Source organism: Cervus elaphus, chromosome 30 (genome assembly GCF_910594005.1).
Source record: "Cervus elaphus chromosome 30, mCerEla1.1, whole genome shotgun sequence".
NCBI classification, from domain to species: domain Eukaryota; kingdom Metazoa; phylum Chordata; class Mammalia; order Artiodactyla; family Cervidae; genus Cervus; species Cervus elaphus.
The window spans coordinates 16,998,656-17,012,680 of NC_057844.1; the positions used below are offsets into that span (position 1 = coordinate 16,998,656).

The 14,025-nt window shown below is 39.6% G+C and overlaps 2 protein-coding genes and 1 non-coding gene across 9 annotated transcripts in view; 1 reads left to right on the forward strand and 2 right to left on the reverse strand.

Annotated features, from left to right (window-relative positions):
* The window catches only part of ZC3H13 (zinc finger CCCH-type containing 13), a 98,590-nt gene extending 95,412 nt beyond the window's left edge, over nucleotides 1–3,178 (reverse strand). For all 7 annotated transcript variants that reach the window (XM_043891692.1, XM_043891687.1, XM_043891691.1 and 4 more), the window contains exon 1: nucleotides 2,822–3,178. The gene's annotated coding sequence lies outside the window, so the exon portion shown is untranslated. The remainder of the gene's footprint in view (nucleotides 1–2,821) is intronic.
* On the forward strand, nucleotides 448–520 carry TRNAE-UUC. The gene has a single exon. It is a non-coding gene; the product is annotated as a tRNA-Glu (tRNA).
* Nucleotides 3,179–3,817: 639 nt separating the features above from the next.
* The window catches only part of CPB2 (carboxypeptidase B2), a 52,774-nt gene continuing 42,566 nt past the window's right edge, over nucleotides 3,818–14,025 (reverse strand). Inside the window, exons 9-11 of the mRNA XM_043891926.1 lie at nucleotides 12,359–12,561; nucleotides 8,555–8,642; nucleotides 3,818–4,161 (exon numbers count right to left, since the gene is read on the reverse strand). Coding sequence (XP_043747861.1) covers nucleotides 3,977–4,161; nucleotides 8,555–8,642; nucleotides 12,359–12,561 — 476 coding nt within the window. The 3' untranslated portion in view covers nucleotides 3,818–3,976. The remainder of the gene's footprint in view (nucleotides 4,162–8,554; nucleotides 8,643–12,358; nucleotides 12,562–14,025) is intronic.

Sequence of the window (14,025 nt, forward strand, 5' to 3'; positions counted from 1 at the left end):
AATTAGGTTGCATATAATGTGAGAATTAGAATTTTCATCCTAAAGATTTGGCACAGAGAGAAAGACAAACCACAAAAGAATAAAATGTAGATTTGACTGAGAAGGGGAAAACTCTTTCAATTAATATATGAACAGACTTCAATAAGTAAATGCTTCAACGTATAAGGGAAAAGTTAGAAATAAGATTAAAATGTAAATATTAAAGTCTTCCCTACTTCAGAGACTTTGAAGGCTTCCCCTCAGTTTTCAATTTATTCTTTAGTTTTAAGTTGGCATCACACTCCCACTCATATCATCACGCCTTTCCCAAACACCAGCATTATCAGAGCCACAGTGCCACTGATGAAAGTCTATTGAGTAATTCTCCTATCTTTCCTCTCCATTTGCAGAGAAATAAATATCAGAAGCTTTAATATTTTTTCAACTGAAAAAGAAAATCAGGAGAATTCCCTGGTGGTGCAGTGGTTAGGACCCAGCGTTTTCACTGCTAAGGACCCAGGTTCAATTCCTGGCTAGGGAACTACGATTAAGCAAGCCACGAGGTGTGGCCAAAAACCAAAAAAACCAAAAAATAGGGCCACAAAGTTTGAATCTATTAAGACACAACAAAAAGTCTTAATAAATGGGAAATGTCTTTCTTCCCCCGGAAACTTACAAATATCACAATGTATTCATAGCTTCATATTACAAAAATATTTGAGAAAAGAAAAACACAAATGGGCCTCTTTTTAAACAATTATTTCTGAAGCCTGATAACTAAAACCTTTCAATAAAACATTAGCTCTAGTATTCTCACTTCAATCCACAATTACATCTTTGAGATCTCAACCTCCACTAGCATAAATGAAAGCACGAAACACTTCAATCTGGATAAGAAGCACCACACTAGGAAACGCTCAAATAATTAAGCAATTAAAGCTACAGAATTCCTGGTACCAACAGGTAGGAGAATAAATCCCTATCCACTGGCACTCTAAAAGTGTTAAAGATCTCATCATATTTATGTCTTAAGTTTTGAAAGAAAAAAGTTTATTTGATGCATACTGTGAGTTTTTTTCTTCACAATTTTAGAATAAAAGAATTTTTGTAAACAATTTTGCAGAATGCTTATATGTGGATAGACTAAAACAACTTAACAAAAGCGAATTATGAGCAGAACTGTCATAACTAAACTGACCATGCAAGCATAAGGAAGGCAATACACTAGTGCTGTGAGCAAGACACATTTTGTTAAAAAGACTACGTAGGGAGAATATCCCATGCTGGCAACTACTATAAAATGAAACACAACAAACAAAACTACCAAAACAAAGAATAAAAGACACTTTGTAAACCAACCAGTTAACATTTCAACTGCTACTAAATATCTGCTGAAATAGCTCAACTCAACTTTACAGGAAAAGGAGAGCAAGGGGTGGGGGAGGTAGGAAAGACTAACACTGAAAACCAATTCTGTAAATAAATATGCTAATCAACTGCTTTCTATAAGTAAATGTCAGTGCATGTTACAATACAAATTAACACCAATGACTGTTAAATTTTCAATAACTTGTACAGAAATTAAAACAGCATCCACCTGTGGGATTTTAGTTTTCATTTACAAATACGCAAATCAGATAAACGCGAATATCTTACAATCTGCAGTCAATGTTCACTTCACAACACCAATAGTTAGGAGGCGAGAAAGAGGCATGCATTTGACAAAACTAGATCCTCCCAGATCCCCCGTCTTAGTGTCACAATATTTTTCACAAAATTTTCACAAATATTTTTGCAGACACAAATCGCTACATACCTGCATCTACATTCTCAGTCTCCTGTTGAAATTGTCATGTTATCTAAATACTTCATTAGATTCTCAGTCATTCGAAAAGTCAAGAGATATGTCCACAAAACTGTCCAAAATATTGATGCGTAGATTCTAAAGTCAGTAAATTCAAACAGAAGGAGACCCCCATAACCGGCACCACACAAGAATGAACTGTCCTGCATAAGCATCTGCGTTTACTGCAACAATATGTCTGGCAAAACTTTGAAAACTTGAGGTGTGAAGATCCTTCCAAACTTTTAAAATTATTTCTTCAAAAACAAATCAAAAACCTGAAGAGGCTGTGCACGCCCACAATTTTCAAAGCAGTTCAAATGATCTGAAAATCTCAGAATAAAACCTAATGGCTTGAACCTAGGCTCCACAAACAATATCTTAGCGACAGCATCGGTCTTACCAACCCAAAGTTCCAGCCACATAAATTGTTTGCACCTGTTTAGAAAGAGCTGATGCCAAAACATCTGATCCTCGCCTTTCATCCCGCCTTCCCTTTCTGACAGATAGCTGCCAAAAGTAACTACCGAGGGACTGTGAAGACAAGTAGCACTCCTTAACTCCGAGAACGTTGGTTGAGTCGTTATCACTGCCGGGAAATAAGCAAGCCCAAATATAACCAAAAGTAAAGATACCTTTCCCTAAGAGGTCTGGGGAACCCGTGACCATATTCCGGCACCCTTCCATCTCACACGAATGCGAATACCACGCACGAGTTTCCAGGCTCACAGTAAATGGTAGTGACCTAGCAAAGTTTTCCGTCTGAATTCATTTGCCCCCTCAGGCAAACGCGCCTGAGAACACCTCAGGATGACAGCGAGAAACCGTCACGAGCACAAGGCTCTTCTGCAGCGTTAAGGGTGGAGCGCTCAAGGAGGGCTTAGAAGCCCGGCGTGACCCAAGCAGGATGGAGGACCGCTTGGGCCTCGCCATCCCGGGCCCGTCCAACCAACCCCTTTCCCCCCGGTACCCACACCAATTCACAGGATTCAAGCTTACCTCCTCCCCGAGCTTCTTTCGCAAGCGCAGTTCGGAGGTGGCACCGCCGCCTCAGCTCCGAGGAGCGGGGCAGGCGACTCTCTGTCCCCGCGCCCGGCCCCGGGGAGACGACGGCGAGAGGGAGGTGCGCGCGCGGACCCCGGGAACAGGCCCTCGCCTAGCGAGGGACTCCGGGATGGCTGGGAAGCAGAGCTCGCTCGCCGCTTCGCCAGGATCGAGACAGCCTGGGACGTAGGGGAAAAAAAAGAAACAAAGAAAGAGACTGGAGAGTAAGAAAAGAGAAGGAAAACACTGTGAGGCCTCAAAACCCCGCCGGAAGTCAAGAGTTTGCCCTGTTCCTCAGAAGACCGAGGCAACTTCCGGCCTCCGGATTAGTCGTCAGAGAGCAGGCTCCGCCCCCTGTGGCCACGCCTCCTGGGCGTGACGTTGGCGCCGAGGCGTGTTGCGAAATCAACAAATCTGTGCTTTAGCTGCAATCCCTGGAGAAGAAACCGGGAATCCGGGGGAGCAGAAACTCCCACTTTTAAAGTGAATTTAAGAGGAAGAGATTTCTCATTTTATTACATAATTTCTTACAATAATAAACGGCTACTGTAAACGTGCAGAATGGCACATTTGTTGTCGAAATAACTGCTGTCATTCATTTCGCTCAAAGTTTTTATTGAGCAGCTGAACTGGAGAGACGCGCGGTATTTGTCTTGTTTTTCATGCACCTCTGCCTTCTCAGTAACAGCTGTCGCCTATTACTATGGCGCAAAAGGCAAGCATGACTGCGTCTTTAAAGGAGCCAGCAGAAATTTACTGTAAATTGGGAGCGGAGATCTTGACTGTACTTCTAACAACCTTCTTTCCTTGTTTAGGATACAATGCTCTGCATGAAGTTAGTTACTGAAATTGCTTGAGATGGCTAGGCAAATGTCACGGATCAAGAAAAACCTAGTACCTAGCCTTTCACAAATTAAAAAAAAGAAAAAGAAATGTAAACCCTGGTGGGCGTTAATTTTAAGGTACCGTTTATTTTGTTCTTTGACAAAACCAAGGAATGAGAAAACCTTTGATCAAAACTACTGATAAAACTCAAAAAGAAACGGGTACAATGGTTTGGCTGGAATCAGTAAATTAAAATATGGGAACAGAGTGAAAAAGTCAAGGGCATTAAACATTCCTGACAACATGCGAAGCTATTTTAGCGACAGCAACCAGAGCTTCTGAACACGTGGGTCTGATGAATCTCTCTGGCAGCAAGAATCCATATTTGCCTTTATCTCGAAGTTCAATTGTAAACGAATACTTGATGCCCAAGTCATAGATCCAGTCGTCTGAACCTCCAGGAGCTAGATCTACAAAAAGAAAAAACAAGTTACTTTCTGAAATACAGATGTTTCGAGTTAGCTAATAAGGTGGGATTTTTTTTCTATAAATGAAAATAGCTTTGCTTTTTTCTGATTATTATAAAAGTTTCTGGAAGAAAATAGAGATTGAAGGAAAGCAGTTTAAGGAAGAAAAGAAAAATTACCCATGTAACCCTACCAAGAAGTGATGATCACCGTTTTTATTCTAGTGCTTTCTTTTCTAGTACATACTTGAACATAATTTTTTTCCTACATAAATAAGATCATTCTATGCAAGCGGTTCAATAACATTTCTAAACATAATCTATCCTGAGCAGCTGTATGTATTAATGGGTTCAAATCTACCTTATCATTTTTAATGATCTCATAGCATTGCTCTGTGAAGCTGGTGTGATTAATTTTAATAATTATTTATCTAGAGAGCTTTAGGGTTTTTTTCCTATTTAATAGAAACAACTTTACAATGAACATCCTTGTTTATCCATAATTGCTTCATTGTTTCTTGAGAATATTCTTTCCTAGAAGCAGATTCTCTAGACTAAGGGTATGCACTTTTCACTGATGAGCTACGTGTTGCCAAATAGCCTTCAAAAGAATGGTGCAATCTATACCTCCATTCAGTTCAGTTCAGTTCAGTCGCTCAGTCGTGTCTGACTCTTTGTGACCCCATGAACTGCAGCACGCCAATCCTCCCTGTCCATCACCAGCTCCCGGAGTCTACTCAAAGTGATGCCATCCAGCCATCTCATCTTCTGTCGTCACCTTCTCCTCCTGTCCCCAATCCCTCCCAGCATCAGGGTCTTTTCCAAGGAGTCAACTCTTCACATCAGATGGCCAAAGTGTTGGAGTTTCAGCTTCAGCGTCAGTCCTTCCAATGAACACCCAGGACTGATCGATCTCCTTTAGGATGGACTGGTTGGATCTCCTTGCAGTTAGCCGGGTATGAATATGTCCACTTCCCCTTACCATACCATCTGTGGGAATCATACATTTCTGGCAATTTTATGGGTGAAAAATAATATCAAATTGTCTTACTTTGTGTTTGTCAGTGATTTGGACATTTTGATATATTGTACATCTTTATATTTTTTTATCCATTTTCTTTGTTCATTTTTCTTGATTCATTTTATAGATTACTTACAAAACAGCATTTATGTTCTTAGCCTTCTGTAATATGTGGAGAATTTTTTGTTTTATTTGGTAATTTAGCTTTCAGTTTGGTTTATGGCCAGGTTTTTATACTAAAATATTTCATGTATCTGGAATTTATTTTGGAGAAAGACATGTTAGTAATCCAAATACAGTTTTTTTTCCTAAGCAACTTACCCCTTTTTCTAACCCTAATAATTGAACATTCTTAACTGTTTGAAGTGCCTTCTTTATGAGATACTAGATGTTGTGTATCTGTCTTTTTGTCCTTGCTATTCCCTCACTATTGATCTGTCTCTTCCAGGCTGAGTGCCTTTACAATGAACATTCTTATTTATACACAATTGCTTCTTTGTTTCTTTATAATTACTATAATTAAAACAACACTGTAACAGGTTTGTAACCTGTTTTAATACTTGGTTGGAGCAGATTCTTATTAGTCTTATTTTTCAGAATTTTACAAGCTCTTCTACCAAGTGTATTTTTTCAAATAAAGCTCAGGAACTTCCCTGGTAGTCAAGTGTGTAATACTCCACTTTTCCACCACTGGGGGTACAGGATTGATCCCTGATCAGGGAACCAAGATCCCTCGTGCCATGAGGCACAGCCAAAAAATTAAAAACAAATAAATAAATGAAGTTCAAAGTTATTTAAGTGCTCATTGGGCTGCATTAAATACACAAACTAATTTAGGATGATTGGCACTTTTTTTTATATTGCTTTCCCACTCAAAAAACAGTAGGTTTCTCATTTTGTCTTCATGTGTGTACACCAGTAAAGTTTTCTAAGTTTTTCATCGAGATCATTGGATTTGTGTATGTGCACAAATATACATTTAACAATGAATCTATGTACATATGTATCTATATATGTACATGTCTGCATGTGTATACATGTATATTGGAGGGGGCAGTAGGAACTTATTTCCATTTATTTTCTTCCTGATTATTTTTGGTATGTAAGTTATAGATTTATATATGTTTAGTTCATAGTCAGTCAGCTGACTCAACTCTTGGATTGTTAATAATATTTTTGGTTGATTTCCTACTGTTTTCCAGGTAGACAATCATATAAGAAGCAAAGTGGCCACTTTTCTTCTATCTAATACCTGTACTTGAATTAATTACACAAGTCTTTACTGAAGTACTAAAAAATATTCATCAACAGTGCATTAGTTAAGTTACTCATTCAGCAAATATTTCTAATAGTTATTATTAATATCTGGCATTTATTCTTCCAACTATATTTTTATACTTACACATACACACAGATTTGTATTGAATGAATGCATGCATGAAGATGGAATTATTTCATCAAAACAGGATGTTTCTCTAGAAGTTCCTCCAGCCCTGAAGGAACAATAGTAGAGAAGACGATGGGAATCAAGAAAGGGGTGGGTTATGAAAGGAAGTTGTGGCCCAGAGCAAGGACCTGGGTCAGCAAAGGCAGAGAAAGACTGGTGACAGCAAGAGACAGAAATATCATGTGGACCAGTCTGGCCTCAGTTTGTCCTGAGATTGTCTGGAATGATTGAGGAGGAAGAGGAAGATTCTCAACTTTCTGGTCATGAAGCCTCATGTACTCAAGTAATTTATTGAATATGAATGTTGTCACCCCCCTGAAGATCATACCAGTTGAAGGAAATTCTGGGACTTCAAGTATATTGCCTTAAAGCCTTTTCACATGCCATTCCCACTCCCTGGTTCTTCCCCACACCTTTGTCTGGCAACCACTTGCAGGATAGGTCTCACAGACATGTCACCTACTGAGAAAGATGTTCCCAGGTCACCTCGGCTAAGTTGCCTCTCTCTCTGGCAGTCATTTTCAAACCTATACGCTTACTTAGGAGAAGACTCTTGAGAGTCCCTTGGACTGCAAGGAGATCAAACCAGTAGATCCTAAAAGAAATCAACCCTGGATATGCATCAGAAGGACTGATGCTGAAGCTGAAACTCTAATGCTTTAGCCATCTGATGTGAAACACTTACTCACTGGAAAAGACCCTGATGCTGGGAAAGATTGAAGGCAGGAGGGGAAGGGGATGACAGGGGATGAGATGGTTGGATGGCATCACTGACTCAATAGACATGAGTTTGAGCAAGCTTTCGGAGGTAGTGAAGTCAGGGAGGCCTGGCATGCTGCAGTCCACAGGGTCACAAAGAGTTGGACATGACTGAGCAACTGAACAACAACAAATATGCTTATTTTATGTTCTTCATTATCAGTGGGATTATACTGTATTTTACTATTTAATTGTTTACATCAGAGATTGGGAAACTTTTCCTGTAAAGAACCAGATAATTAATATTTTAGGCTTTGAGGGCCATGTAGTCTATGACACAACTACTCAATTCTACTATCATGAAAGTTATATAGACAATATGCAAATGAATGAGTGTGGTGTGCTCAAATAAGACTATTTGTGGACATTGAAATTTGAATGTTATGTAATTTTCACATGTCACAAAATCTTATTCTTCTTGTGGTTTTCTTCAACCATTTAAGAAGTAGAAAAACCATTCTTAGCTTACAAGCTATCCAGAAACAAGCAGTGGGCTAAATTTGGCCTGGGGATTACAGTTTGCTGATGGCTTGTTACATGCTTATTTTCTGTTTTCTCTTCTCCTGTCTCCCCCTCCAGTTTCAAAAAAATTGTTTGTTATTCCCTCTGTGGATACAAAGGAATCCCTCAATAAATACCTTCCAGCAGAGATTAATTTAAGATATTTGTTAAGAACTTGCCACATACATGTTCTTATCAGTGTGATATAAACAAAGGATGTTCAACTCGTGTGCCATGAGCTGCACTCTTGGACACAGGTTGTCACTTAAAAGCGTCTCATTTAAATGGCATTCCTAGATTTATACAGTGTTCAACCTGCACAACCTTACATGGTGGCCTTGGACACCTTAAACGTTCTTTTGAACTTGTATGACTTTTTCTGTTTCAGTCAACTAATGTGATACCAATTCTATAATCCCTACTGTATAGGAAAGAGCATAATTTCTTAAGTATCATTTTGGTTCCTTTCTAGTATGTATATTAATGTAGCTTTGTTCAACAATGTCATAGCTATTATTCTTCCATTTCCAGTTGGTATAATCCAATTGTTTTATGTGTGACCATGTTTTAAAAGATTTCAGTTAGAAAAATTAAATCCACCCAGAAAAACCAAACACAAATTTCTTTAGTACCTCACAGTCCCCCAAGATCTGAAGAAGAGATACTTACATAAACTTTCTGAGCCACTGCCGTGTGTATATCTGATGTTTCTATCAATATTCCCTATAGCATAGACTGCTTCTCTGGCCACTAGAGACTGAAATCAACAGAATATGGAATTTCAGTTAATGTGCAGCTTTAAAACAAGACAGGTACAAGTTTCTAAAAAAAAAAAAAAAAAAAAAAAACCAGCCATATAGTAACTGAATCAGGCTGTAGATATGAAGAAATAGCAAAATGGTTGTTGTCAGGGGCTGGGGTAGAGGTGGGAAGAAAATGGAGATACTGGTCAGAGGATACAAACTTCCAGTTATATGGTGAATAATTTCTGAGGATCTAAAATACAGTCTGATGACTCTAGTTAACAATACTGTTTTATATACTTGAAAGTTGCTAAGAGAATAGATATTAAGGGTTCTCACCACAAAAGAAAAAAGAATTATGTGAGGTGATGAATGTATTAATTAACTTTATTGTGATCATTTCACAATATATATATGTATAAATAATGACATTGTACATGTTAAATTTACACAAAATTAAAAGTTATATATCACTAAAGCTGAGGGAAAATGGTATAATGAAAAATCTGCATTTATCCAAAAGGTAAATTGAGAAGAATAAATTAACTTTTAAAAATGTTTTTCTCTTTATGGAAACCACAGTTGGGTGGCTACAAACACAGATCCTTCCAATATAATTAAATTTTTATTTAATTTGAAGAAAAAGGAATTCTCACATGCCTTTTTAAGGAATTCATTAATTTTGTAAAACAAAGCATACATAACAAAGTTATACTGTAAGACAAAATATAACTACATTGCAAAGACAAATAACTAGGCAAAATTATCACCGAGCTTTAAACTCAGCTTCTCTAAACAATATGCACATCTCAGGTATGAATGATTCCCTCCTCATCCTTCTCACAAGCTCTTTCTTTTTTTGTGTAAAATGTGCAAAAACTCATCTAATAAAAAAGATTATATCCCTGGAGTGCAGCAAGATGGTAACTAAATTCCCTGTTCTGTTATTTTTGTTTTCAGCTTATGCAGATCTTTTCTGAAACTGGCACTAGCATTATAGTATTTACTGTTGCTCCTTTGAATGACCCCAAGGAATATCAGTGGATGTGATGCTGCGTCACCCCCTGCTCACAATAAGTTTTAATGGAACCACATGATCTACAGAATAAAATGTAGATTTATTCTGACGTTCAAACAAGCTACCTGTTCTGCACAAATGGACCTCATATGTTCTCTGAGGGATCAGCTTCCTTTTCTTGCCCCTACATTCCCCTGAACGTAATTCCTGTGGGGAAGCTGTGGTCTCTGCTTAGAGATTCTTCTCTTCCCTGTCCACTTATAGAAATCCTGTCTTTCAGTATTGTCTGAAACTGTACCTGGTTCTTGACTTCACTAGCACTTTACCATTCCTTCTTTACAGTACATTACATCTTCAGTTCAGTTCAGTTCCGTCGCTCAGTCGTGTCTGACTCTTTGTGACCCCATGAATCGCAGCACGCCAGGCCTCCCTGTCCATCACCAACTCCCGGAGTCCACCCAAACCCATGTCCATTGAGTCAGTGATGCCATCCAACCATCTCATCCTCTGTCACCCCTTTCTCCTCCTACCCTCAATCTTTCCCAGCATCAGAGTCTTTTCAAATGAGTCAGCTCTTCGCGTCAGGTGTCCAAAGTATTGGAGTTTCAGCTTCAGCATCAGTCCTTCCAATGAACACCCAGGACTGATCTCCTTTAGGATGGACTGGTTGGATCTCCTTGCAGTCCAAGGGACTCAAGAGTCTTCTCCAACACCACAGTTCAAAAGCATCAATTCTTTGGTGCTCAGCTTTCTTTATAGTCCAACTCTCACATCCATACATGACCACTGGAAAAACCATAGCCTTGACTAGACGGACCTTTTTTGACAAAGTAATGTCTCTGCTTTTTAATATGCTGTCTAGGTTGGTCAGAACTTTCCTTCCAAGGAGTGAGCATCTTTTAATTTCATGGCTGCAATCACCATCTGCAGTGATTTTGGAGCCCCCCAAAATAAAGTCAGTCACTGTTTCCACTGTTTCCCCAGCTATTTGCCATGAAGTGATGGGACCGGATGCCATTATAAGTCCTCAAGGTGGAGACTTTATCCCCTCACTTGTCTCTTTCCCTCTGAATGAATTAATAAGGCCACCCTTATCTATCGCAGTCAGAAGGGAGTTGTACCATCTGTGCCACTTACAGAATAGTTATTCCCTTGAAGAAGGGAATGGCTATCCTTCCCAGTATTCTTGGCTGGAGAATTCTATGGACAGAAGAGCCTGGAGGACCACAGTCCATGGGGTCGCCAAGAGTCAAAGACGACTGAGTAACTAACACTTTCACTTTTCATACTATAGAGCAGGGTCACCAACCTCCGGATCACAGAGTAGAACCAGGCCACACAGGAGGAGGCGAGCGGCAGGCAGGCTAGTGAAAGTTCACCTGTATTTACAGCTCCTCCCCATCACTCACACTACAGCCTAAGCTCCACCTCCTGTCAGATCAGCAGCGGCATAATAACATGATTGAATCACCCCAAAACTATCCCCCCCACAGATCCCTGGTGCCAAAAAGGTTGGGGACCACTGCCTTAGAGTATAGCAATCTGTAACATTTGCTAGTGGCTGAGCTCTCTAACCATATAACATTCTCTTAAAGGGCAGAGCCCTACCCAATGCTTCTTTCAGTGTCCATTGAACAGTATTTTACATGTAATAACTCAACAAACATTTGTGATAACAGCAGTCCAAAAATAACTCAAAATCACATTAAATCTATTTCCAGATCATGACAAATACCCTCTCACTTCTTCAATCACCAATCAAGGAGCTTTCCTTAAAAATTTTCCCTTGAGAAGAAAAAGGAATCCTAAGTATCAAGTATGTTTCTATTCTAAAGGAGTTATTTTTAGCAACTGCAAATAACTTTACATTTGTCATCAGGAATCGCTAGCCCCTAACATGGCTATAGTTTATTCTGTTAAGAGAACCAGGACAAAACAAGTCAATGAGAAATAAACCACTACATAAAGATAAGACCTTGGCCAAGAACTGGAATGTTGCCATAGCACTTCCATTGACTAGAGAGCATCTGGGGTGATGATTTGCTCAAACCTAGCCACAGTCCATCAAGAACCCTTGCATCCTCATCTTTTGCCATCTTACCCAAGCATAGAATATCTGCGGCCAAAAAGTGGTTGAGGGAGTAGTATCTGTGTAAGTCCTCTTTGAACTCACTGTACCATCCATTGCATTCCAAAAAGGAGGGATGATCTTGCCTCAGTGCTGAAATTGGAGTTGCTTTTAATAGGACCAAATCCCTGCAAGTAAGGGAGGTCAGTGTAAAAACAATTCCCAATGCTAATATCAGATCAGTAAGTATTGTGCTAAGACTTGACCTGTGGCAGGCTGCCATAGAAAACTAGCCACCACAAACAGACCGATAATTCCAGAAAGTCTTGTCCTTGGCTTCATATGTAGGTCAGGTCAAGGTGGACTGGTTCCCTCCTGACATCCCAAGAGCTTGTCTGATGCTTTCCTAGGTAGCCCCTCTGCTGGACAGAAGTTCATGTCCTCAAAGGAAGGCTCAGTTCTTTACAGTCTCTCAATGAACCCTGACCCAGGGTGACTCTCAAAAGAGTTAGATCAAGATAGAAAGCATCTATCCCACTTCATACTCTATGGGAGAATAGTTTCCCCCACAGTTTTCGATTCTTGAACTAAGTATTATTTTACTTATGAAATGCTAACAAAAAAATGAATTAAGCAGCACTTACCAGTTCCTCATGGTCTTTGCTTCTGCTTCGGCTGTAGGAATATGGAAACACTATCTTCTGGGAGTAGGAATGCATGCTGATGTAAGCTTTAATGTGCTTGATATTTCTTCTCAAGAAATCAGCCACCGCCTTCACTTCTGGTTCCGATTCAGGGTAAGTTCCACAGTAGACTTGTGAGCATGAGTTACTTGAGGCGCCCTCCCCTGGAGTGAAATGGATGGAGTGGAGTTATAAGGGGCTACACTTCCTATTTGTGATCTCCCTGGCAATGTATTCTCCTAATATCTAGGGTGTAACATTTTTAGATAAACGGATTTGCTTGAGCGCTCTAAACGTGTTTGTGACAATGTCATCGATGCTCTGTACTCCCAATGTAGGGGGCCTGGAGTTCAGGCCCTGGTCAGGGAACTAGATCCCACATGCAGCAACTAAGAGTTCACATACCTAAACTAAAAAAAAGGAAAAACAGAGAAACCACATGCCACAATGAAGCCTGAAGATCCTTCATGAGACAATGAAGACCCAGCAGCCAAATAAATAAATAATTATTTTTAAAAATGTTGTCTGTGTTTATTTTGAATTCAAAATTTATATGCCCTCAGAGCAAAGAATCCACCAGTCGTGGCCTAAGGGCAGCTATCTTGCAGCCTCAAGAAAGTGGCTGTGAGAATGTCAGAAATGCCAGCTCTGCCTCTGAATATGTGGTTACATGAGAAAAATATAACCCCATCTTCTCTAATCATTGTAAGTTTGGTTTTTCTGATGTGTATAGTTTGGTTGCTGTTGTGCTCAGCTGAGTCAGACTCTTTGAGACACTTTGGACTATAGCCAGCCAAGCTTCTCTGTCCATGGGATTTTTCAGGCAAGAATATTAGAGTAGATTGCCTTTTCCTTCTCCAGGGGATCTTGCCAACCCAGGGATCAAACCTACTATGTGTCTTGCATCTCCTGCACTGCAGGCAAATTCCTTACCGCTGAGCCATGGGGAAAACCAGATATGTGTAGTTTAAAAATCACTAATTAACATAGCCCACAATAGAAAAGTCTCATTTGGGAACTCAGGTCTGCTTTCAGTGCTACTTCTAACCTGCTCAAAAGATTAGTAAATAAAATGGGATGGCAACATTTGGTGTCAGAATAATGTATGTCTATTCCTTTGAGAAATTTGAGTAAGCATCATTTTAGATGGCAGCCTGACTTTTAACATTTCTCTTTCTGTACCTAAGTCAAGGGTTGGGGCCCAGAGGGCCACCTCTGTCCCAAAAGATTATCTCTTCGAGAAACAGTTTATTAGCCTCAAATTGCCTCCTTCACTTGTGTTCTGCCAATCAGAATCCCTCCACCATAAGTTGAAGTGGAGATGTAGTTTCTAGTTTCAAGCTGCTCTCTTGAAAACAAAGAAGATAACAACAATAACAGTGCCAGCTGACTTGCAAAGAACACAAGTTGTACGTCAGGAACTCTGCTAAAACTTATAGGGACTATCTCCTTCAATCTTCGCAGCAAATCTATGAAGCAAATGCTGTTATTTTAGGAGATGCAAATTGGGCATTAGGGGTGGTAACCATTGTTTACAATAGATGCTATGGAGCATACTGTTAATCAGCCTATCACTTGATTTCAATCTTGGCATTGCCATTTAATAGTTATCTGGCTTGGGTGATTTT